This window comes from Onychomys torridus, chromosome 16 (assembly GCF_903995425.1).
Source record: "Onychomys torridus chromosome 16, mOncTor1.1, whole genome shotgun sequence".
Classification (NCBI taxonomy): Eukaryota; Metazoa; Chordata; class Mammalia; order Rodentia; family Cricetidae; genus Onychomys; species Onychomys torridus.
This window is the reverse complement of record NC_050458.1, coordinates 43,936,063-43,960,381: the sequence shown is the minus strand read 5'-3', so window position 1 is coordinate 43,960,381 and position 24,319 is coordinate 43,936,063. Positions and strand designations below refer to the sequence as shown.

General features: G+C 55.7%; 1 protein-coding gene across 1 annotated transcript in view; it reads left to right on the top strand.

Moving 5' to 3' along the window:
• LOC118596711 (serine/arginine repetitive matrix protein 2-like) overlaps positions 1 to 24,319 on the top strand; it is a 37,574-nt gene that overhangs the window by 1,889 nt on the left and 11,366 nt on the right. The window contains exons 3-5 of the mRNA XM_036207591.1: positions 570 to 688; positions 1,151 to 1,701; positions 1,998 to 2,146. Coding sequence (XP_036063484.1) covers positions 570 to 688; positions 1,151 to 1,701; positions 1,998 to 2,146 — 819 coding nt within the window. The remainder of the gene's footprint in view (positions 1 to 569; positions 689 to 1,150; positions 1,702 to 1,997; positions 2,147 to 24,319) is intronic.

Genomic DNA, 24,319 nt, shown 5'->3' with positions numbered 1-24,319 from the left:
AGGGGATTAGGTTAGAGGGCGGAGGCAGCATAATGGCTTCCTTGGGTCTGCAAAGAGGGACCCGAGGATAGGTAGGTAGGAGTGTGCCTGCCAGACAAAAAGATACAGGTTTTGGGGCCAGAGGTGAGACATCCAACAGTCTCTCTGTACCATGACACAAGACGTGGCTTGCATCTCAGCGCTTGTCTACCCTTCTGGTCCTATCCTGAGCCTCTTTCCTGTCCTCAGATGACAAGAGGGAGGTGTTTTTGAACAGCAGCAGTTCTTCCTGCTCTAGTAATACCCAACTCCGTGGGTCTCTGAACTGAATACTCCAGGATTCCTTTCCACGAGCTGTTCCCGCAGCCTGGAACACCCTTCTCCACTTCCTTCAGCTGAGCAGCTCCTATCCATCAGTTCCCATTCATCCAGCCCAGGCCTGCATGAGATGACCTTGTTAGGAGTTCCAGCAGCCAGGCTGAGCTGCTGGGCACCACCTGAGGACAGGCACTGGGAATGCGGCCGTAAAAGTGATTGCGAAGCACAAAGCCTGGCAGCGGCGACAGAGCTCAACTGTCTGGGTTTGCCAGTCACAGCGGCTGGTGGAGGTTCCTGACACCAGCCCAGACTCCCCACCGGCTGCTCCTGTCCCCAGCTCTGGGCGCAGAGCCTCTCCCTACCGCTACCGTGCAGGGAGACCCCCTTACAGGTGGCGCAGGTTGTGTGTGTGTGTGTGTGTGTGTGTGTGTGTGTGTGTGTGTGTGTATGTGTGTGTGTGTGTGTGTAGGAAGTGCAGCTTGTGCCGGGGCCAGGAAGGCCTTAGGAAGTTTCTTTGGGTTGCCACAGATCCTAGTATTCTCCCGGGGATAGGTTAAGGCAGAGAGAGACAGTCAAGTGCCCTGGTTGGAGGCAGGGAGAACTGGAGACAGTGAACTCGCTGTGTTACCTTGGAGCAAGCACTCGTCTGTCCCGCCTGCAAAATGGGAACGCGGCAGCCCCGCCGCAGGGCTCGCCAGCGGTTACGCACGAGACCCCAGGTCAGGGCACAGGCAGAAAGGGGTGCACCTGGGGGAAGAGGGTCGGGCATGGGGTTGTCCTCTAACGGGCGCTGCACCCGGGGCAACTTTGCCTCCAGCTGTTGAATGAACTGGCGGAGGCGGTGGTGGGGTAGACCGAGACACAGCCGGGTGCCAGGTGCCCGAGGCGGGGCGGGGCCGGGGGGGGGGCGCGCTCGGCGGGTGCCCGGGGCTCGGCGGTCCGCGGTGCCGCCGCCTCACAGGGCGCCACAGCTGCAGCAGGCTGGAGCCCAGCGCGGCCCCCGCCCCGTGGCGTGTGTCTGGGAGCGCGCTTGTGGCCGTGGAAGCAGGCGGCCGAGGGGCGGGAGGGTCTGCAGCGGAGAGGCCTGGGAAGGGTGCCGGAGGGCCGGACCGACCGACAGACACAGTGATCGCCGGCCCCTGAGGCACCCCGCCCGGCGCCCGGGCCCTCTGCGGGCGGCAGCCCTGCGCGGCGGGAGGCGGGGGTGGCAGTGTCTGCGCGCACACGCACGCTCACAGACACACACGCCCGGGCCACGCCACAGACACACGACACGCACAGACCCACGGCCGGCCGCTGCGCACACTCGCACCCGCGCTCACGCTCGCTCTCCGGCGCAGGCCCCGCAGCAGCCGCTGCCCCGGAGGCGGTGGCATCCTGCTCGGATTCCAGCCGGGACTGGAGGTGAGTGAATTCCTCCGGATCCGAGAGCTGCCCGCGGCTGGCTGGCGGAGACCCCGGGAATCCGAGCTGAACGGAGGGTGCCCTGACCGCCAGCGGGGGTGGGGCTTGGAAAAGGGACCCGGGAGGGGAGGATGAGCCAGGGAGAGCCACTCCGGGTTCCTCCAGACCTGGGAGTCCCCGTGAGACCCTCAGGGGACCACCCTGCGCGAGGTGGTGGGGGTGAGGCTGGGCGGAGGCGTGGTGGGAGGGCAGGGAGGACGAGCGTCGAGGTGAGCATTTTCGGGGTTGTGGTGCAGAAGCTTGGCGGAGGACGGTTTTGCTAGCCAGTGTCACATCGCACCTCTCTGGCACCCATTTTGGCAAATCAGAGGCTCCGACCCCCCCTCCGACCCCCCCCCCCCGCTTCACTGAGTCCTGGCGGGTCAAGGAATTCATCTTCTCACTGGTAAGGGGGAGGGGTTTGACGGGGTGGCTAGGTGGCTGGCTCGAGGGGAGGGGACCGGGGTGCGGCTTGTCCCCCTTCTCCTCAGGGGCACTGTGATCCAGTAGGTGATCCAGAGTTAGGGTACGTGGGGACCCTTGCAGGGGATGGATTTTTTTCCCTGGGCAGGGCTGGTGTGGGACAAGCACGGATTCATCAGCATAAACCGACATACTGCAGCTTTGACTGGGCCCCGCCACTGCCGGGCAGTGTGTGTGTGTTCGCGTGTGTTTGTGTGTGTGTGTGTGTGTATGTATGTATGTTCAGACCGCAACTGGCTAGGAGGGGCAGAGGGGTGGGTGTGTTGGCTGGTGGGGTGTTATATGCACGTGTGAAGGGGTGTGTATTGACTCAGAATAGACCCCCGCTGACACACACACACACACACACACACACACACACACAAAATCTGTGGCCCAGTAGGGCTTCCTCAGAATGTTTGGAGGGGAGAGAGCTGGGATGTGTGTGTGTGTGTGTGTGTGTGTGTGTGTGTGTGTGTGTGTCTGTCTGTCTGTATGTATGTCTCCGTGTGTGTGAATCTGCGCACGCACTTGGGGAGATTGTGTGGAGGATGTAGGCTGCCAGGCCTCGGTGTGTCAGGCATGACCAAGGAGAATGAGCCAGGGACATTGCTGGGAATCTCAGTCAGCTTTGGAGGTACGTGGTACTTAAGGGCACTTCCCCAGGGCTCCGGACTCTTCCTGCCTAGCAGCGTCTGCAGAGGCACTGGTCCCTTGTTGAGAGATACAGGTGTTGGACTGGGGTGTGTGTGTGTGTGTGTGTGTGTGTGTGTGTGCTGGTGCATGTGTGTGTTCATGTGTGCTCCTGTGTCCGGCTGCAGATGTCACTGTCAGCAGGCCAGGCTGTGGGAGAAGCTGAGGGAAGGGGCAGCTGCTGGCGGTACCTGGAGGAATGTAGTGGAGGCTGCTGCCGCTCTGGCCATTGGCTTCAGTGACGGAGGAGGAGCATCTCAACCCCAGGAGCTGCATCACGGGGGGGGGGGGGGGGGGGGGGGGCTGGGCGTGTTTGCTTGTGTCTGTGTGTGGTTGCTTGGCTCCCACTGTTTCTGTAGCCTGTGGACACCTGTGGGACATGTCATGTCTAGATCAACAGCAGGGCATGTGGGCTTGCACATGCCTGTGAACATGTCTGGTATGTGGTTGAACGCACACTGGGTAAACACACACTGTCTCAGCCACCTATGGGCCCTACTGCTATACATGGTGGACAGCGGGACCTCTGGGCCAACAGCCCTTGGGCAGGAAAAGAAGAGTAGGGAGATATTGGGGGAGAGAGAAGTGTGTGTGATGTCAGTGAGAATCTTGGGCTGTGACATCAGCTTCAGGCTATTGGTGACGTCACTGGAACAACAGTGTGAGGGCTACCCTCATGGGCCTGGGCATGTGATATCACTGTGCATGTGTGGGGCTGAGTGTGGTCCTGTCTCCTGGGAAAAGGGAGAAGAAAGGCAGGGATGAAGCCTCAGAAGAAGCAGTCTCTCCCAAGGAGCCCCCCCATTTTCTGGTGGTCCTTCTTTTCTTAAGACTCTTGCTCCCCAGGAAGAAGGCATCTCATCCTCCGCCACTCGGCACCTCCTAGCCTTTGAGCCTCTTGGGTCCGTGTTGGCCTTGTCCCAGCCGCTCACAAACCTTGGGCACCCATGTTTGTGAATGTTCATGTGACTGCATGGGCATATGTTGAGGGAGCCTGGAGCCTTGGGTTCTAATCGCAATTTGCCAATTTTTGAGTTTTGTGATTTGGGCATTCTCTCCTCTCTTCCCTGTCAGGCCTTTCACCTGTCACTTGTGGAGGGGGCCAGAGGTGAAGGATGAGGTCCCAGGAACGACAGTGGGCCTTCTGATGCCTGGTACATGGGGTGGAGCTCAGCCCACGCCAGCTCTGTCTTCCATCCCCTAGACCAGCCCTCCTTCCTCCGGCACCCCCTGCTGTTTTGGTTAAGTCAAACTTTGCAAAGAAATTGTTTCTCTTCTTTCCTGGGGTTGTCACGCCTGCCCCTGTCATGTAGGTAGGTTGACTGGCTGCTGGTTGCAAGGCTGTGCTCAGGCAAACTGAGGTCAATAAATTCTTTCCTCTGCAGGGTGGCTGCATCAGATCAGCAGGGAAGGGGACCTTTGTGCCACAAGGGGTGAGGTGAGTCAGGGTGGCAGGTGGGTTGAAATGTCACTGGCTACAGCAGAGGCTGTCTGCGGCTTCCACAGATTTGGATAGAGACAGGCACACCCGGCTGCCAATCCCTCTCCGGGGGCGGGGAGGGTCCAGGGTCTCTGATATCCCCATGCTTTCTCCTCCATGTGGCCCTCTTGTTGCCCCAGCACTGTTCTGGAAGCAGACTGGAGTGTTAGGGCCACCGCGCCATTCCTGGCTGTGTGTGACGCAGGCTCTGTAAGTAGGCAGGAGTGACAGCTTACCTTAAGATCTGACAAGTGAAGTCAGACCCTGCACGTCCCCTGCCCCTGCTAAGACTCCAGAGTCCAGGTCCTTCCCTGCCCCCAACCTCTCCATACCCCCTGCGCTGCACTACCCAAGTCCCCTGCTTCTAAGTTTACCGCTCACTCCGTACCCATCAGGCTGCTCGGGTGAGAACAGTCCAGAAGGCTAACGCAGTCATCTGCCTCCAGCTGTCCCAGCCGATCCCTGATCAAATTAACCTTCTCCTGGCTCAATGAACACCCCGGGCAGAGGCTCTGACATTGTTACTGGGGATCGTGCCTGTGGACTTGGGATAATAGAGCTCCCTTCCCTTTAGCCCAGCCTGGCACACAGTTCTCAGGGAGCCCTCGAGGGGCCCTGAGGACCGGAGAGCCGCCTGGGCAGGCCAGAGGAAGGGGTTGGCTTCAGAAAGCAGTGACCATCAGAGTGGTGATTTGGAGACGTGTATCAGGGAAGGTCCCTCCGGCCCCTGCCTAGGGCCAGGATTGGGATACAGTCTATAACTTGCCCTTGGCTCCTGCTTAATCCCACAGAATCCTTGTGTACTAAGAGCAACTATTAATTCTTCATTTCACAGACAAGACACAGAGGTTGCAGACCAGCCCAGGGCCACAGAGCAGTGCAATCGGGGCTGGAACTTCACAGGGAGACTCTGAAACCAGCTCCCATTTATTTGTTAAACTTCTTTGCCAAGTGAGCCTGGGTCCTTTCATCTGGGATGTCCTATTACTAGGGCCCTCTCTGGGCCTCGTGTCACCCAGTTGTAAATGGGGACAGGGACCCGGCTATATGGGAGGTAGTAGGTGGCAGGGTCCTTGTGTGATGGCTGTAGGGATAGAAGGCTCAGGAAGAGACAGTGGGGCCAGCTACCAGGTCTCACTCTCCCAACATTCTTCTCTCTGTCTCCACCCCAGGCCTGGGACATTCCTGAAGGCGTTCCACAGTGCCTCCACATTGTGTTAGTGGGTACTTGGCTGTGTGTGTGTGTGTGTGTGTGTGTGTGTGTGTGTGTGTGTGTGTATGCATGTGTGCTCTAGGGAATTGAACCAGTTCAGGAAGTGGGGAGGGTCTGGGAGTTACATTCTAGCTCCCTCCCCCAGGGCAAGACACAGCCTTTCTGTCATCTCCTCTCTCTAGGGATTGTGGGAAGTGACTCCCAAGGGTTGTTGGTCTGTCTGTTCCGAGCCAGCTCTGAGACTCAGACTTGACTCAATTTCTCTCCCACTACAGTCCTCCTGGGGTCTTGGAGAGACAGATGTGAGGCCTGCTTGCCTATTCTCCCTGCCCTTTTTGTAACCTGGGAGGGCTTTCACAGATCTGCCTGCTTGCCGAGCCATTTCTGGTCTGTCTTTCCCACTGCCTGCTGAACTCCATAGGTTCTCATCAAACACATTCCTTTCATCTCTCCGACTATGGTTGATATGGTTCTCATTTAGGTTGGGCACACATATGTACACTGTGCACCCAGGGAGAACGGCAGGCCCCAGGGCTCAGACAAGTGCCTCTGGAGATGAGATCTAAGCCTCCAGCACATAGTAGGTCTTGCTTGGACAGCCGGTCCTCATTAGTGAGTGTTCTGATCAGGATGGGCAGGTGCCGTGCAGCCCCAGGCTGGCTGGGGGAGGCTGGGTTGCCTTCTGTTCTGGGCAATGTAGAACTCCCTTGAGCCGGCACCTGCTCTGTGCCAGAGAGGCATGAGAGAATCTTTTGCTTGTTTAGTTTTGGCTCGAGGATTTTGGCTGCCAGCCTCGCTGGTGGTGGGAGTGGGGCCCTGGCCAGGTGGAGAGAGCACGTGTGGGCCCTGGCCAGGTGGAGAGAGGGCCATGGAGGTAGGGGAGGCTGGAGTGCATTTTTGAGAAGGCAAGTCTAGACTTGTGGTTTGAGGACCCGCCACACAGGCCCATGAGTGCTGGGCTGAGAAAGGGTGCATGCAGAGCTCAGGAGCTTGTTAAAATGCAGGTTTTAAAGTCTTGCATGGTATGACTTCAATTCACATAGGGTGGTGGGAGGGTTCAGGAACCCTGCTTCCATGCATTCCTTGATGATCAATTCATTCATGTTTGTGGTTGGGTGATAGTGAAGGGGAGGGGGCCTGTAACATGTTCCTTTGGCTTTCTGGGACTCTTCCCAGACTATGAGGAGGCAGCAAGGCCATCCCGGTCCTCCCTCCCGAGGAGCCCTGCCACGGGTGACGCAGGTGGATATGGATGGGCAATCTTTAGCGTGCTTTGGCTGCTGTTCTGCAATGGATTCTGAGAGCCCCTTACACAGTCCCCAGATGCCCCTTGGTAGCATTCCTGTCGCACAGATGATCAAGAGGGGGCAGTCTGTGGTCCCGGATTCCAGGTGGCACTGCTGGTAAAGCTAGGCCTCAGAGGCAAGGAGCTGGAGAGGAACGGCCCCAGCACCTTGGACAGAGCACCAGTTCCTGCACGGCGCTGGGCCTGCGGCTGCGCACCGGAGCGGGCACGAAGGAGGGTGCAGAGTCAGGAAGGCGTCCCTGAGGAGGCCTGTATCCGGTGGGCCGGGGCTGGCCCCGCGGGTCGCCGCCGCCCCAGCCTCATCCTGCGGCTTCTCGTCCCCGCCCGGCGTCACCCGCCCCCAGCTCGGCCGCCGCTTTCCGCCTTACTTCCCTGTGCTTAGAATTTGCAGCCGCAGCCGCTGACGCTCTCGCAGCCAATTTCACGGGCTCTGGGCTCGGCTCGGTGCGCAGGATGGAGAGCAGCCGGCGGGGGCGGGTGGGGGTGGGGGTGGAGGTGGTGGGGTGGGGGTAGGATCATAGCGAGGCCCACAAGGTGATGGGGCAGGAGCGTGTCCCAGTCAGACTAGGATCCAATGCACAGCCCCTGGGAGAGTTGCAGAGGGGTGCAGGCATGGTCGAGTGTCCTAGGGTTGTGTGGCAGGTGTGCATGGGTCCCGGTGCCTGGGAGGGGTTCCCTGTGTAGGCAGGCTTGCGGACATGTATGTGTTGGCGTGTGAAACTCTGTAAGGTGTCCTGTGCACGGGGGCGTGTTTGTCTGGAGGCCTTTGGCAAGTCTGAATGTGCGAGCAGTCCACAGTGGGGGGCTAGTGTGTGTCGTGGGTGTGCTGATATGTGTCTCTGCAGTATTCCCAGGCGTGTTGACACAGCTGTGGGGCTGTGTGTTGGGATGTGTGCCTGTGTAGCCCCCCCTTCCCCTGCCCCTGTCTAGGCTCTGTGAGCATGTTGGTTCTGTCTGGGTGCACTGTGTGGGTGTGTGTCTAGAGTGTGCCCCATGGGATGGTTGCAGGCCTGCTGGCCAAGGGTCTCTGCTGGGGCTGAGAGCCATTCTGTAAGCCCTGACTCTTGCTCACCCTTCCTGCCGCTGGTGGGGATGAGGGAACCCAGGCAGGCAGGCCCTCAGTGTTTGTGTTCTGAGGGTGCTGGCTGCCAGTGCTGGGTGGGTCTACATATGTTTGTGAATGGCACTGGTGAGGGGGTGAGGTGTGAGCCCCTGCCTGCGGGGGAGGTATGGGAGTGCCATCTGGGCTGATGGAGGATGTAGGACCAGACAGGCGAGGGGCGTGTGTGTGTGTGTGTGTGTGTGTGTGTGTGTGTGTGTGTGTGTGCACAGCACGTGTGTATACATTCAGAGGCAGGGCTTGGCCTCTACCATCCCTGTCCCAAGTGTGTCTATGCAGGTGGAGGGCAGACAGGTTTGTAAACCATGGTTGGAGGCTGGTAGGGCAGGACTGGACAAAGGGTGTGTGCCAGCCGCGTGGAGTTCTGAATGAGAGAGGGCATTCGGGGTCAGGGGTCTCTTCCTTACTGGCAGTGCCCAGGGTGTGGCTCCAGTTGATAAGCTGGCAATTTAGAAGGTGGGCACTGAGAGGAGGTGAAGGCTGTATGTGTGGGCCCTGGGCATTAGGAGAGTATGCACAATATGTGGCCCTGACCGTGAATGAGGTGACTTGAGAGGTCCCTTCAGACTAGGATGCCCATTGGAGGGTCAGGAATCCAGCGGCATAGTTGGGAGTCCCTCTGTTCACAGAGGATCCATCCATCTGTTGATCACTCCTCTGGCCCTGGGCTTCAAAGATGTCTGGTGGCCCCTGGCCTCTCGCTGTGCCCCTGAGCCCCATGGTATACCTTGGAGAGTCCCCAGTCTGCCTTCTGTGTCTGGAGGCTCTTCCCTGCAGGCATCTACTTCTGTCTCTAACCAGTTTGCCATATTGATCCATCTCTCACGCCCCCATGTCTCATCCATACTCTCTCCCCCTTTCCTCTCTTCCCCGCCATCTCTCACAGTCTCTCTCCATGTCTCTCCATGTCCCTCCCCATCCCTCTATCTCTGTCTCTTCCCATCTCCTCCCGTATGTCTCTGTCTCCCCCTCTTCATCATTCTCTCTCTCCATCCATCGCTCATCTCATCTCTCTGGCCTCTCTCTTCATCTTACCACATCACTCCATCTCTTCCCATAGCTCTCCATCTCTCTCTCTCCCCTCTCTCCGTCTTCCTCAGTCTCTTTCTCTCCCTGTCTCTCTCCATGTCTCCCCTCATCTCCGTCTCTTCCCATGTCTCAGTTGCCACCTTCCTCCATCTCTGTCTCTAGATCTGTCTCCGTCTCTCTCCTCTCCCTCCACCCTCCCTTCCCTCGGCCTCTTCTCTCTCACACTGATATCATTTGTGGTATATGCTGTTGCCATGGGAAACCTAAGAAAGAAGTGAGTGTACCCTTCAAGACTTCAGGATTTTCCCTCCTCCCTGCTCCTGCTGTCCCCTCCCTCTCTTCCTCTTTCCCTCCCTCCCTCTCTCCCCCTCGCCTCCTGGCAGAGCAGAGGACTGAGGAGCTGCCGCTGCCTGCTGCACTGGGCCAGGACCCAAGACCCTATTGCCATCGCTGCCGCTGGGGCTGCCTGGGGGACCTCCTTGAGACCCGGGTCAGGGACAAAGCCTCACTGGCTGCAGGGGCCCCCCTTTGCCAGCAGCAGACATCTGGTAAGGACAGGGTCCTTATGACTGTGAGTGTGTGGCTGTTGGTGAGCACAGCTCACATGACCTGGCCTTGCAAACCTGTGATGTAGCCCAGCTTCAGTCCCTTGCTGCCTGTTCCATGCCCTGCCTCCAGCCATGGGCACCCCAACCTTGTCTCTTCCTGGCTCCCTTTCCCCAAGGCCTCAGAGGCTGCTGGCAAAGTGGCAGACTGTTGGGGGCTGGGATAGTCCTTCACTGTGAGTGAAAAGGAACCCCCACTTCCAGCCCTTTTGTCTAGCTTAGAGGCTGACGCTCCCTGGCCTGTGCAGGGCATGTCTGCATTTGCTGGGAGTCTGGGGAGGGGAGCAGCCTCTGGGAAAGTCTGGGAGAACATGGCCTCTTTTCCCTCCACTGGGGGTTTTTCACCAAGGAACAGGCTGATGGAGGGTCTAGGTGAGAGCTGAGGACAGAAGATGCTGTCTGTATGTGTGTGGGGTCTGTCATTGAATTTTAGAGGTAGCAGGGGAGAACAGTCTGGTACCAGGAGGCCGCAGGCAGGCAGGCAGGCAGGCAGCCGGCACTGTTCCAGCCGAGCTATGGTTGGTGGCTGCCCTGGAGAGGAGAGACTGTCACTGTCAGCAAGGCTGTGTTGGTGGTGGCCACGTGGAGGGAGCTGTTGTCCAGGCAAGCGGGCGGGCACTGAGTGATGGCAGTTGCTGTGGCATTGTGGTCTCCATGGAGAGAGGAGGAGACAGGAAAGAGGCTGGTTGGCTGGGCTCAAAGTGTTGGTGGTTGCTAAGCAGAGAGAGATGCTGTCTCTAAGGTGTGGTGGTCTCCACGTGGAGGACCAAGGCTGCTGAGATGTGTAGGTCCCAGAAGGGGCTTCTGCAGAAAGGCGTGTTGGAGGATTAGCAGGGAGGGGGCTTCAGGGAACTCACCGTTGCTGTTACGGGCTGAAGTGGGTGTTGGGGGGGGGTGCTTTCCCGTGGGTAGGCCTGAGCTTCCTGTCCCTGTTACTTTCCTTTCAAAGCTTTCTTTTGTGTTTTGAGGGGACCACAGCCTGCCTGGGACTCTCTTAGCTCTCTCTCCTCAGGGCCTTTGCTCTTCCAGGTCCCCATCTAGACACATGTTCGTTTCTTGTTCCTGTACATGCTGGAGACCCGACAACCCAGTGCAGTGCTCTGGGCATCTGGCATTGAGGTCCTAGTTGAGGAAGTTCATTGACTGAGGTCACCCAAGAGACCCGGGCCCCTGGTTGCTGAACACCCAGCTTTCAGGCCCCCTCCTTCCCTGAGGGACATGACTCTGTCTCTCCCACTCCCCAGGAATTCCCTGAAAGCAACATTTCCTCGGCATGATAATAGGAAGTAGTTGAGAAGAATGTTGCACTTCTGGGTTTGAGTCCTGTGACCCTGTGCCTCTGTTTCCCCTGCTGTACAGTGGGAAAGAGGTGTCTGTCTCACAGGATGGCTGTGTTGGGGACACAGTGTGGATACCTAGCATACCTAGCATGTTTCTGGGTCATAGCTGACTCACAGCAGGTGACACCATTACTATCCTCTTAAAGGCGACTTCAATGTGATTTTCTGCTGTTCATGGGAGGCCAGTGGTCTTCTCCCCAGAGATCTGCCTCCTTGTATCCTTTTTCCTAATTCTCTAGGAATGGGAGCAGGGTCTCTTGGTGGCCAATCAGCATGGAACTCCATGTCCTTGTAGGCTCCCTGACTGGGACTTCTCCTGTTTGCTTTGGGTGCCCTCTTACCAAGGGGTCCTGCCCACAGCTATTGCCCAAATCCCTGTTTTCTGCCTTCCTTCTTGGAGTTCTGTGTTCTTAGCCTTCTAAACCAGCCCTGGCCTGGGGCACTGTCACCCCACTTGACTTAGGGAATGTTTATCCTTTCTACTTTTATAGCAACCCAGGGACATTCAGGCAAGGGACTGAGGGGTAAGGAAAGGGTACTCTGGAGATGCTTGAGTCACAGCCCGAGATGACTGTCTTCAGGTGACAGGGATCTTGGTTCAGGTTCTGGTCTAGAACGGTGAGGTGTGTCCAGCTCCATCATGACAGTGGAGAGTCCCTCGCCCCCGACCCTCCCACTCTCCCTGCCTTCTTTGCATTTCAGGTTGGCCTGGGGAGGGGGCAGAAGGCTGGATGACCTCAAGTGGTGTTAAGATGGACTGAGGATCCCCAGACTTTACTTGGCCACAATGCCAGACTTGGACAGGGTTAAGCAGATGTGAGGTGGGCAGGGGAGCTGGCAGGAGCCCAGAGCTGGGGATGGCCAGGCTTAGGTGGTCCCTCTCTGTGGAATCTTGGGAGCTGCAATGCCTGTAAAATGGGAGTTAAAATAGTGCAGTGAGGAGAACTTTGAATGCACTATGGTACGAGGAAGACATCTCTAATTGTCAGGACACTGCCCCGGGTGTTGAGTACCTGCTGTCCCCAGGTATGTCTCTGGGTTCTGAGTCTCAGCTCACTCCCTGGACGTTGTAATGGCTGTTCCTTCTGTTCCTTCTGCTTCATGGATGGCTATTCCAGCTGTCACTTCTTTGGAAAAGCTCTCCCTATAACCCTCTCTAAACCTCTTCACTCTCTCTCCTTATGGCTTTGAACACAACCAACAGTGCTTTGTTTACTTTTTAAAATAGTCATTTTATGGGTATCGGTGTTTTGCCTGCATGTATGTATGTGCACCACATGCCTGAGGAGGCCAGAAGAGGGTGCTGGATCACCTGGAATTGGAATTATAGATGGTTGTGAGCCACCATCTATAACTGGTGGTGCTGAGAATTGATCTCTGATCCTCTGGAAGAGCAACTGGTACTCATAACTGCTGAGCCATCTCTCCAGGCCCTTTTATTTACTTTTTAAGTGTGTGTTTGTGTTTGTGTGTGTTTGTGTGTGTGTGTACACATGTGTGTTCTGGTGTGTGGATGTGTGTAGACAACAGAGGATATCATTTATCAACAGAGGATGTCATTTCTCAGACACTGTTCAATTTTCCTTCTCCCTCCCTCCCTCCTTCCATCCCTTCCTCTTCCTTGCAAGATAGAGTCTCTCACAGGCCTAGAACTCATCATGTAGGCTAAACTGGCTGGCCCGTGAGGTCCAGGTACCCTCCTGTCTCTAACAGCAATCAATTACCATATCTGGATTTTTTTTTTTTTTTGAATGTATGTCCTGGGGATCGAATTTAGGTCTTTCTGCTTGGAGGCAAATGTCTCCCTGTGAGTTATCTTTCTATCCTAAGACACTATTTGAAGTAGGGTCTCATGTAGCCCAGGCTCACCATGAAGGTGAGGGTGACCTTGAGCTCCAGATCCCCCTGCCATCATCTCCTGAGTCCTGGGAACACAAGTGTCTGCTACTTGGCTTTGATATCTTTTTTTTAAAATGACTTATTTATTCTTATTTTATGTGCACTGGTGTTTTGCCTGCATGTATGTCTGCATTAGGGCGTCAGATCCCCTGGAACTGGAGTTACAGACAGTTGTGAACTGCCATGTGGGTGCTGGGAATTGAACCCAGGTCCTCTGGAAGAGCAGCCAGTGCTTTTAACTACTGAGCCATCTCTCCAGCCCCCACTGATGCCTTTTTATTTGTCTGTTTACTCTCTGCTCTCCTAACGCTGTGGTGTAGGAGCTCCTCAGAGCAAGCCTCTATGTCGTCATTGTTCTGTCCCAGGGCCTGCATGGGGCCTGGCACACAGAACTTTATTAACTATGTGATGAGCCTGAGGGAGGGTGAGCTTGACGTCAACCCAGCAGGTCAGTCTTTGTAATCCCATTTCACACAGGGGAAGAGTGAGGCTAGCTGGGCCTGGGCAATTGGTGACAGGCCCTGCGTTTGAGCCCTGGGCTGATGGACTCTAGATCCGGGGCTTTTGTCTACTGCACTGCAGAGTCTTGCTGGGAGCCTGTGTGTCCCAGGTTGGAGGGTTAGGATTTGACCCCGGCTCCAGGGGCAAGATCATAGAAAGCTCTTGGGTGAGGGAGGCTTAAGACAAGAGAAAGAGTTTGTGTTAGCAATCGGAACTGTCAAAAGCAATCAAGTCAGCAGTTCATTAGCTGGGTGACCTTAGGCATATGGAATCATTCTGTGCCCTCAGTTTATGTGATTGTAAAATGGGGATCCTGTCTCAGGGTACAGCAACTTTTGACTTTGATGTACAAGTTTAGCTTTGAGACCACTCCCCCACCTCCCCAGAGTGGAAAAAATCATATCTGTGAGCTACCCATCCAATAGTCTGAGGACTGAAAATTTGATTTCTTGTGCATGCATGAGTTCGTGTGTGTGTGTGTGTGTGTGTGTGTGTGTGTGTGTGTGTGTGTGTGTGTGTGTGTGTGTACAAGTGAGAGACAGAGAGAGAGAGAGAGAGAGAGAGAGAGAGAGAGAGAGAGAGAACACTCATGTGGATGCCCGAAGTCAATATCATGTGTTATTTCTCAGGTGCCTCTACATTGCTTTTTAGATGGGTTCTCTCACTTTTACCTGGAGTTCACCAATTTGGCTAGGTTGATCAGAAAGGAGCCCCAGAGACCTGCCTGTCTCCCCTTTCCCAGCCCTGAAATCCTAAGTCAGAGATGCCATGCAGGGCTTTTTATGAGGGTTCTGAGCATTGAACTCAGGTCCTCATGCAGCAAGCATGTTACCAACTGAACTATCCCTCCAGCCCGAGGTGTTGGTTTCTGAAAAGGGACATTTTAAGTGTATGGGACAGGCCACACTCCACCCTACCAGCTTGGGTTTGGTTGTGCCTCGTTATCTCAGGATGGGGAGAAGGTGAGAGAATGAGAGAATTTCAAAGCTTGTTTTATTATTATTATTATTATTATTATTATTATTATTATTATTATTGAGACAGAGTTTCTCTGTGTAGCCTTGGCTATCCTGGAACTGGCTCTATAGACCAGGCTGGCCTCAAACTCACAGAGCTCCACCTGCCTCTGCCTCCCCAGTGCTAGGATTAAAGGTGTGCGCCACCACCGGGCAGGAGGCTGGTTTAATTGAACTCCTACTGCATGCCAGAGACTTTCCTGCCTGAGTTCCTCCCATGGCTAATGCAGTCCAAACAGCATAGGGAAGCATCTGAGAGCATCGAGATCTGAGCAGTTCTTTACTAGGGCATGGAGGGAGTTGAGCAAAGCTCAGAGCTTCCTATAGGAAAAGAAGAGAACAATCCAGATATGGGAGAGGTCATTCCTGGTCATCTGGGCCATAGAAAGGTCTAGCCTGGTCACCCAGGCTGTGGAGAGGTCTTTCCTGGTCACCTGGGCATGGAAAGGTCTAGCCTGGTCACCCGGGCTGTGAAGAGGTCTAGCCTTGTCACCTGGGCATGGAAACGTCCCTTCTGGTCACCCAGGCTGTGGAGAAGACTAGCCTGGTCACCCGGGCCATGGGCTGTGGGTTTAGTGCCGCTAGTATGGGTTGTTGAGTGCCCAGCCCCATTTTAGAGCCTGGACAAGGGGTGGGGAAGCAGACAGATGGCTCCCTGGCTTGGCTGCCCACACCACTGGCAGGCATGCCAGTCAGGGAATAGATCAGGCCTTGTGTGCAGTGTCCCAATGTCTTGCTCAAGACCCCATTTGTTTGGGGAGGAGAAAGGGGGGTCTGTGGTACTCAACAGAGGTGGGATTCATGGATGGGGCCTGGCAAGGAGGGTGGCCTGACTGGTACTGGTCCTGCCTGGAGGTATGCCAGTAGGGAGGCCGAGAGAAGAGGGAACTGGGTGTGGCATGTGCACATGGCCCCCTCCTGCACTCAAGGAGGGGGCCATGTGCACAGAGAGCCCAGGCAAGAGGTGGGTGTCCCACTCTGGTTTTCTAGTCTGAGGAAAGGGAGTTCCCGGCGTGAGGGGGTAGGGCTTCCTCTTCCAGGATCCCTAGTCTGAGGGCGGAGGTGCTGGGGGTGTTCTGAGCTAGGCCTGCTCTACGTGTGTGTAGGAGAGGCTGGTCCCCTTGCTTGTAGTCTTGCTGAATTCTGCGGAGACTCCTTGCAAGAGGTGGCCCCGAGGGACTGGGAGGGGGTGGTGGAAGAGAGGCCGCAGGCGGGTTTTCTGCCATCGAAAGGAAGCCACTGTACATTAGATCCATTTCAGAGTGGTCACAAGTCTTATCTTAGTTTGCTCATCTGTGAAATGGGGGCCTGACTTGCCCCGGAAGGGGATGAAAGGAGTCAGAGGGGCACACACACACACACACTCCCACATACACATGCACACTCACACACACTCACACACACTCACACTCACACACACTCACACTCACACACACTCACACTCACAGACTAGATCCACAGGGTTGCCAAGACCTGCATCTGACGACTTCTAGAAGCTGCTGAAGACCTACCCTCTCACCTACCTGTGTTCACACCGAGTCACAGCCCAATTCACTCTGCTGTAATGGTCATAGGCATGGAGAGAGGGGGAGGGGCTGAAGGCCTTCCTGCCTTCCGCCTTGCAGTGTGACCCTGGCTAGTCCCACACTGTCTCTGGACCTGAGAATGAGACCCAGTTCCTGCCCTTGAGAACAGTGACAGAAGTTAATGGGTAGACAGGGACCTTCCCCTCTTACCCAGGAGCTCGGCTCTGAGGATGGGATGGGGAGGCAGAGCTCTCTTGGAACAGCTCCATCCTGGGATGGCATGGATGCAAAGGGATGGTAGCAGAGGAGAGGTGTTGGCTCAGGAGCCCCAGATCTAAGCAGAACCTCCACGGGCGAGTCTTCTCTGTTCTGCCAGACACTCAGGAGGGCTGGCAGGGGCGACAGATTAGAGCTGAGAAACTCCTGGGCTGTGACGTGTGGTGATGCAGGAGGAGTCAGGCACGTGGGCCCACATGCCAATTTCCTGGCTCCATTCCTCAATAGCCTGAGTGCCTCTTCAGTGCCCAGCCCCACTGCTGACCCCGTAAGGGCTCCTTAACACCGCTCTGTACCCAGATTCCTGTTGAGGGGAATAAGTAAGGCTCCAGCCTTCATGTTCTGAGGCGGTTGGAAGTTGGGCGTGGCCTCCGGTGGCCAGGCCAGGAAATGTGGGGATGTCTGCCTCTGTAGCCCCTCCCCCACCTGCTCACTGCCTGTGGAGAAGAAGGGCCTGCAAAGGCTCTGCCTTTGGAATAGAAGTGTGAGCTCTCTTCCAGCTCTTTGCCCTTCTGTGGCACAGGGAAGATCATACTCCCAGCCTCAGTTTCTCCATTTGTAAAGGGGACCAGTGCTGTTTGGAGGACTGGGCAGATAAAATAGGAAGATGCTGGACACCCACCTGCCGTTCCCTGTGACTGTCTGCTTCTGGCCTTTCTGATTTGGTGATGGCAGCGGGCTTGAGCAGCTTCTGAGCTGGGCTACAGGGGCCTGAGAAGAACTTTCTTGCTGCCATCTCCTGGGTTCTCCTTTCTGCTATGTCTGGTCCCCAGCTCTTTGCCTCGTCCCAGCTGGGTCCCACAGCCAGCTGGGTCCCACAGCCTTCTCTCTTGCTCTTGGCCTGTGATGCATGTGTGGCCTGGGCAGTTTTGCCGTGGGGTGGGCTTGGGTTGGAGGGTACCCCGGTCAAAGAATGCATGGGTTTACAGCCCCTTTTAAGGGTTGATACCTGCTCATAGAGTATGAATAGAAGTGGCAAGGCTGCTGTCTACAAGACCCCCAAAGCCTGCCCCTGGACCTGTCTTCAGTCTCTCCAAATCCACATACAACAACTTTTTTTTTCCTAGCTGGGATTCACCACAAAGCTGGCTGGGAGTCTCTGTTCCTGTTCTCCTCAGGCATAGCAAGAGCTGCCCCATCCCACCCCCCACCCCCCAATTTCCCTGTGCCATGTTTCTCTCTCTGCTGCATGGAAGCCAAGCATTGCCTCCTTCCTAGGGCAGGCTTCCTGGGTGCACCCTGAGATTAAGATGGTCATTCATGGAGATCTGCTTCCAGGTCTGAGTGTGGGCATTTGGGCTCCCCCGGTGCCTTTTGGCTGAGCACATGCAGAACCTGAATGGGGTTCTGACCTGTCTGTTTCTGCAGAAGGGTGGCATGGAGGCGGAGCTCCTGAGTGCTGGATGTCCCTTGCAGTCCCTGCCTGCTCTGACATAGGCTCATGGGTGCCCAGGGGACTTTTGGGTGGTGGTGGCGATAGGGTGTACCTAGAGATCTGTGTGGTCTCCCACAGTTGAGATGGGGTAGGGAAGGTGAGTGATAGTCCCAAAGGAGGGAGCGCAGGGGGCTGGAGAGGGTCTAGGGACTTAGCCCATGTTGTTCCTTGCTGTCTACCACAGTCTCTTCTTTCTTCTTGGGGTCTGAGCTGGGTGGGTCTTAGGAATTTTTGTTCACTAGGTTCACCTGGGAATTTGCTCTGGGCAGGGAGGCCAGAGCCAGGATCTGAGTTGTGGCACTGACTCTTATGCCCTGTAGGACCCAATGCTTGGGCCATCCAAGAATCAGGGGCAATCATTTATTTTTATTAAAACCATGTCAATAACTCCTACACTGGGTGCTCTTCTAAGAAGGTCACTCAGTATTCCAACAAAATAGGTACTATTATAGGCCCACTTTACAGAACAGAAAACCAAGGCACTGAGAGGTTAAGGACCCTGCCCATCATCATACAGAGAATCAACGGTGGAATTAGGATTCGAACCACTTCATGTTCTAAGTACCCTTGATGATTTTGAGAGCTGAGAGGTCAGTCCAGCCCATGACCCAAGCTTTAAGTGTCTGAGAAGAAGGCCATACCATGGGTGGGAGTGGCAGCTTGCAACCAGATTATGTCTGAGTCCTTATTTTACCATTTACCAACTTAGTGGAGCCTTAGTTTCCCCATGTATAAAATGGGGTAACAGTGGTCCTTTAGTAGGGTTGTTATGTGAATCTGGCCCAAAGAGGCCAGTGAGGCCCTAGACACACAGTAGGTGTTCAGCACATAGTGGGCACTGTCATGGTTCTATGGCAGGAGGAAAGGGACATGGTAGAACTGAGCATGCATGGCAGTGTTTGACACAGGGCTGTAGCTAGGGGTGAAGGGAGTCTAGTGGACACACTGGCAACTCCTCCTCAGGGCTGCCCACATGCCCACCTGTGCCTCTGCCATGAGGCTAGGGCTTGGCCTGGACTGTAGCCTGCTGTTTGTGATGTAAGGCACCCCACCAGCATTTGTAGAGAAAGAAATGGCCCAGGGTTGGGGATATGGCTCAGTTGGTAGAGTGCTTGCCCAGAACACACGAATCCCTGGGTTCTGTCCCCAGCAGTGCATAGACCAGGTATGGTGGGGGAGGCCTCTAACCCCAGAACTTGGGAGGTAAGGCAGGAAGATCAAAAGTTCAAGGTCACTCTCCGCTGCGTAGAAAGTTCCAGGCTAGCCTGGGGTACATGTGACCCCCGTCTCCAAATAAATAGGCAAACAAACAGTACTCTGCGGCCACTTGTCAGATGATTTTACCTTAGACTCCCTCCTGGCAGAGCTGATTCCGAAGAGCAGGGGTATCCTAGAGTGCCAGTAGGGGTTGACCTAGGACCTGTCCCAGGGGTTTCCTAGATTGCCAGCAGGGGTTGACCTAGGACCTGTCCCTCATCTTTGTTCAATACAAACATGAGTGTGTGTGTACATGAGAATGCTCACTCACTATGCCGATGGGAAGGCTTCCACGTTTTATTAGCCTAAAAGTATCCATCTCCATGGGCTGGGTACCAGCAGCTGTGGTAAACTGCCACCCCCCCCCCCACCGCCCGCCACTGAGCCTGTGGCCATCCCAGGATGGGGCAGGGATCCTGAGAGGGTCCCAGGAAAGTGGAGCAGAGGAACCCTCACCCTCACCTATAAACTCTTCGTGCCTGGCAGCTCTGTCTTGCTTCTGGTCACATTATCCAGAGATCCCACTAGTTCAGACTCACTGCCTGCTCTTCACCTCCACCCTGCCACTTCTGGCCCTCACAAGCTTTTTTGGGGGGTGGGGTGGGAGTGGCCTTCCCCAGGACTGGTATCCCTTCACCGTGCCCAAGGACACTATGCCCGATGCCAGGGAGGATGGTGATAAGGACAGAAGGCAGAATCAAGTCTCCGATTCCCTCTCTTCCCTAGTCCCCTGCGCAGATGCAGAGGGGTGAAGGAGAGGCTGTGGTCGGTCACTGGGCTAGGAAAACCGGGGCTGGGGGTGGTGGTGAGCGTGGCTGGGTGCTGCCTGAAGGGAGTCAGGGGAGGGCAGGCATGGATGGGTGTGTGCGATACCAGGACCTCAAGCAATCTGCCCTTTCCCTGGGTGGGAGACCCTGAGTTGGGGCGGGGTGGGAGGAGGGGAGAGGGAGGGGTCGCCGTCAGCGCCTCCTCCATTGTGAATTCATTCCTTCCCTGTCCCTGTGTCCATAGTCCATCACTGATTTTCACTGCCGTCATTTATTGAGTTCTTACTGTGTGCACTGAGCAGGATTTTGAGTATCATCCAGCCTTCAGGACAATCAATGGTGTGGGACTCAGAGAGGGAAGGTGACCTGTCCAAGTCACACAGCTAAGGAGTGGTGGCCCAGATCTCTGCGGCCTCGTAGTCCCGTCCTGTGAGCTGCTGGGAGGAGGCCTGAAGACAGAACTACCAGTGACTGTAGAGTTCAATGAGTTAGCGCTTGCTGCATGCAGACAGGGGACAGGCTCCCCTCTCCCTTTCTCCTCTCTCTCTCCCTGTCTTTTCCTTTTCAGGGTTTTTTGTTTGTTTGTTGGTTGGTTGGTTGGTTTTTTTTTTTGGGTTTTTTTGTTTGTTTGTTTGTTTGTTTTTTGAGATCATGGTCTGGAACTCACTATGTAGCCCAGGCTGGCCTTGAATTTACAGCCTCCCTCTTGCCTCTGCCTCCCGAGTGCTGAGGCCACCACCGTGCGCCACCACTCCTGGCTTACGTGCTTTATTTCATGCTCACAGTGGCCCTGTGAGCCATGTGTTCCATGCCTTTGCTTTTCTCCATCTGCTGTTTAAGGAGTGGGAGTTCGGGGAGGTGAGGGGGTTACCGAGGAGCCCTGGCCTTCTCTCCCCACTATATGCTCTACTGTAGTCAGGTTTATAACACAGGTGAGGGTCCTGGCACATAGTAGGTGTTTAACACATGCTAGTTGTTCAGCACATGGCAGGTGCCTGGTACATGGCAGGTGCTCAGCACACGGTGGGTCCCTGGCACACTGTAGATGCTCAACCAAAGCTCCGTGTCTTGCCTGCTCCCTGAACACATAGCACCTGGAGCCTGGGGAGCTGTGGGACAGAGCCTGTGCGACATCCCAGCCCCCCAGTGTTGCTTTCACTTGCCAGTGACACCGGGGAAGGCGAGGCTCAGCATCAAGCTGTTCTGCAAGGGTTGGGGGAGGCTGGGGACTTGAACCCGAGGGGGTCTGGCTCTAAGAAGCATTATGTAACAGGCACCAGGGCACCAGCATGTGCTGTCACTATGCCTGTCTCTAAGAGCACTCCCTTAGCTTAGTCCCTTAGCCACGGCCTAGGCAGTGTTCCATGCTCTATGCCCCTAGAGTTTCTTAGAGCAGAGTTCTGTAGAGTTCAATGAGTTAGCGCTTGCTGTATGCAGACAGGGGACAGGCTCCCCCTTCCCCTTTCTCCTCTATCTCTCCCTGAGAGCGATCTCCATCCTCTACCCTGGGACCTGCCTCTGGCTGTCAGGCACCAGCTGAAGCCACCTGCTGATTGAACATGACCTCTGACTCCTAAAAACACATCTCTCGCTGGCCTCACCCTCTGCACCCTGCCCTTTGCCCCTTCCTGAGGCCCCCTGCTCCAGGGTGGGCACTGCAGCTTCTGGCCTGCAGCCTGGTCAGCATCCTTGAATCCTACGCTGGGCTTCCATCCTACAGACCACCAGTCCCCGCCCTCACATCTCCATGTGTCTGCCCCCTCTGCCGCCCTTGCTGGCATTTTACCCCATCCTTGTCTGTATCCTCACAGCAGCCCCTGCTCCCCCTGCACCCTTCCTCAGTGCCAGCTCGCCAGCATGTCACCGGCTTTTGACTGTTTCTGGGCCAAGACCCAGATGTCTTGCTGCAGCTTCTGAGACCTGCCAGGACTTGGCCCAGCCTTGTGACTTCCCCAGGGCCCTTTCTCCTTCTCATATGTGCTATCTAGTTGTGGTCTAGGCCTAGCTCTTCAAAACTGCTGCCTTCTGGATATTGCTATACCCGTGGTTCCCTGGCCAGATTCCTCCTGGATGACACCCTCTCTGATCCTAGGATGGACAATGTCCACAAGCGACCCTGAAGAGGGCTTCCCTTAGCAGGTAGTATCTGCCCATTCTGCAGATGGAGAGACTGAGGCTTGGGTATCTCAGCCCTGGGACCCCAGCCTTTGCCATTCTCTCTTTGGTGTGTGCACATGTGCACACACGTGGTGGTGGTGGTGGTGGGGAGGTTCTGGCTGCTGTCTTCGCAAGGCCATGTTTGGGCTGGATTGCTGAGCCTCCTCCTCCTCCAGGAAAGGACTGTGGAGGCTGTCTCTGGGGGCCGAGCCTGCCTAGGCTGTGGTTGGTGGGGATGCTATGTGAGAACCTGGGGGAGTGCCACAGCCCCCCATCAGCCCTTGGGACCAGAGCCTCCCAGCTTCTCTCGCTTCCCTCTCCTTCTCTTCAAAACAAACACCCGCCAGCCCAAACCGCCCATCCAGCCAAGGCACAGATGGAGCCCAAGTTGGAATTAATTAGTCCTGTTGCCAAGGCAACAGGGACCTGGACTGGGATCCAGTCTTCTTCCTGGGCCCGCCCCTCCCTCCTCAACCCCCCCCCCCCCCCCCCCCGACCCTTCTCATGTTTCTGCCCCTTGTGGCCCTGGCTCACCCTGCTGCGGTAGCTGGGGTGAGCCAGGGACCTCTCTCAAAGTCATGGAGGCAATGATGAGGGTGTCTGTGAGCAGGCTTGGAGTCCCTGCTTGGATACTCTTGGCTTGGTGGGACCTTGGGCAAATTTACAGACAGCTATGAGCCGTGTTTGCTTTTGTAGGATCTATGAATGGAGAGGTGAACCTGCCTGGGGATGGCAAGTGTCAGGGCACTGAGGGATGGAGAGGATAGCGGGGGTGATATAAGCTTGAGGTGTCACGGGATACGGTAGGTTCCACAGTGACACCCGGGCAGTGGGCCATGATGGGTACCTCTAAGTAGCTAGCATCTCCGTGAGCTGTGACAATTCTGGGATGCCCTTATCCCTTACCCACAGGCTCATCCTGACCTGGCTACTTCTCCGAGGACCCCACCTGTCTTCTCTTTCCTCCCCCCGCCCTCCCAGCCTCACTGGATTCTGGTCATCAAGCTGTGTTCTTCATCTCTGCCCAGGGGTGTGTCCAGCTCTGATTCTCCCTCCAGGGAAGATGTTTCACTTCTTAACACGTGGTATGCCACTGGTCACCTTGCAGGGTCGAAATGAGCCGCCCAGCCTTAGTCCCTAGTAGAGACACTGGATATTTCTCTTCTCTTCTTTCTTTCTTTCTTTTTCTTTCTTTCTTTCTTCTTCCTTCCTTCCTTCCTTTCTTCTTTCTTTTCTTTTCTTTTCTTTTCTTTTCTTTTCTTTTCTTTTCTGTTCTTTTCTTTTCTTTTCTTTTTTGGAGACAGGGTTTCTCTGTGTAGTTTGGTTCCTGTCCTGGATTTCACTCTGTAGACCAGGCTGGCCTCGAACTCAGAGATCTGCCTGCCTGTGCCTCCCGAGTGCTGGGATTAAAGGCGTGCGTCACTGCTGCCCAGCTGACACTGAATATTTCTTGTGCTTACAAGGGGTGGGTACTGCACGGGAGGGGCCCTGGGCTGGGAGGGGTACTGGGAGACAAGTGGTTGTTCTGAAAGGGTCTGGATGCTGTGTCCTCTTACTGGAAGGTGCTGGTTTGAAGTACACAGCCAGGGTTTTGAGGGCCAGGCTCCTGGGTCTTCTCAGTGACTCCGTGACAACCTATTGCCTGGAGCTGTAGCTTCTCCTGAGGGCTGGGATGGAGGAGGGCGTTGTAGTAACCGAAACAGACCCGGACTGTGAGGTTTAGTTTTGGTGTATGGAGGCAGGCACTGAGGATATGGGGACTCTAAGGAGAAGGGGCCACCTTTACCCCCAGCTCTTACCTTCTAAGTTCCCGGTGATGGGCTGGATGCACAGGAGTGCCACCTGGAGTTGGCAGTGCCGGCTCCTGCTTAGCCTCTCTCCTGGCCCCAAGCACTCCGAGCTGCTGGAGGCGTCAGACCATATCCTTGTTGCCTCTGGGTACGAGGCGGTACCTCTCCACCTGGCCTGGGGGGACAGGGAGAAAAAATGAGCCAGGTCTGGTGACCACACTCTCCCCTTGGTCCCCTCCCTTGGGACCCGTGGGTTGGTTGCCTTGCCGCCCCCTTTCTGAGCCTGCTTTCCTTCAGCTGGGCCTTCCTGCGGTTTTTGTTTTTTGTTTTTGCTTTTCTGACTTAAAACTCCTTATGCAGCCTTGAACTTCTGGCGGTTCTGCCTGTGCTAGGACCATAGGAGCAGGCTACCAAGTTCAGCTGTTAGCTTGCCTAGTGTGGTAACCAAATTACCAAGATGAACACACACACCACTCTCCCTCCCTCCCTCCCTTCTTTCCTCCCTCCCTCCCTTCTTTCCTCCCTCCCTCCCTCCCTCTCTCCCTCCTTCCCTCCCTCCCTTCCTCCTTCCCTCTTTCCCTCCCTGCCTCCTTCCCTTTTCCCCTTCTCTCTGACAGCCTTACACCATGGCCCAGGCTAGCCTCAAACTTTGTCAATCCTCCTGCCTCAGCATCTTGAGTGCTGACATTCATTACAAATGTGGGTCA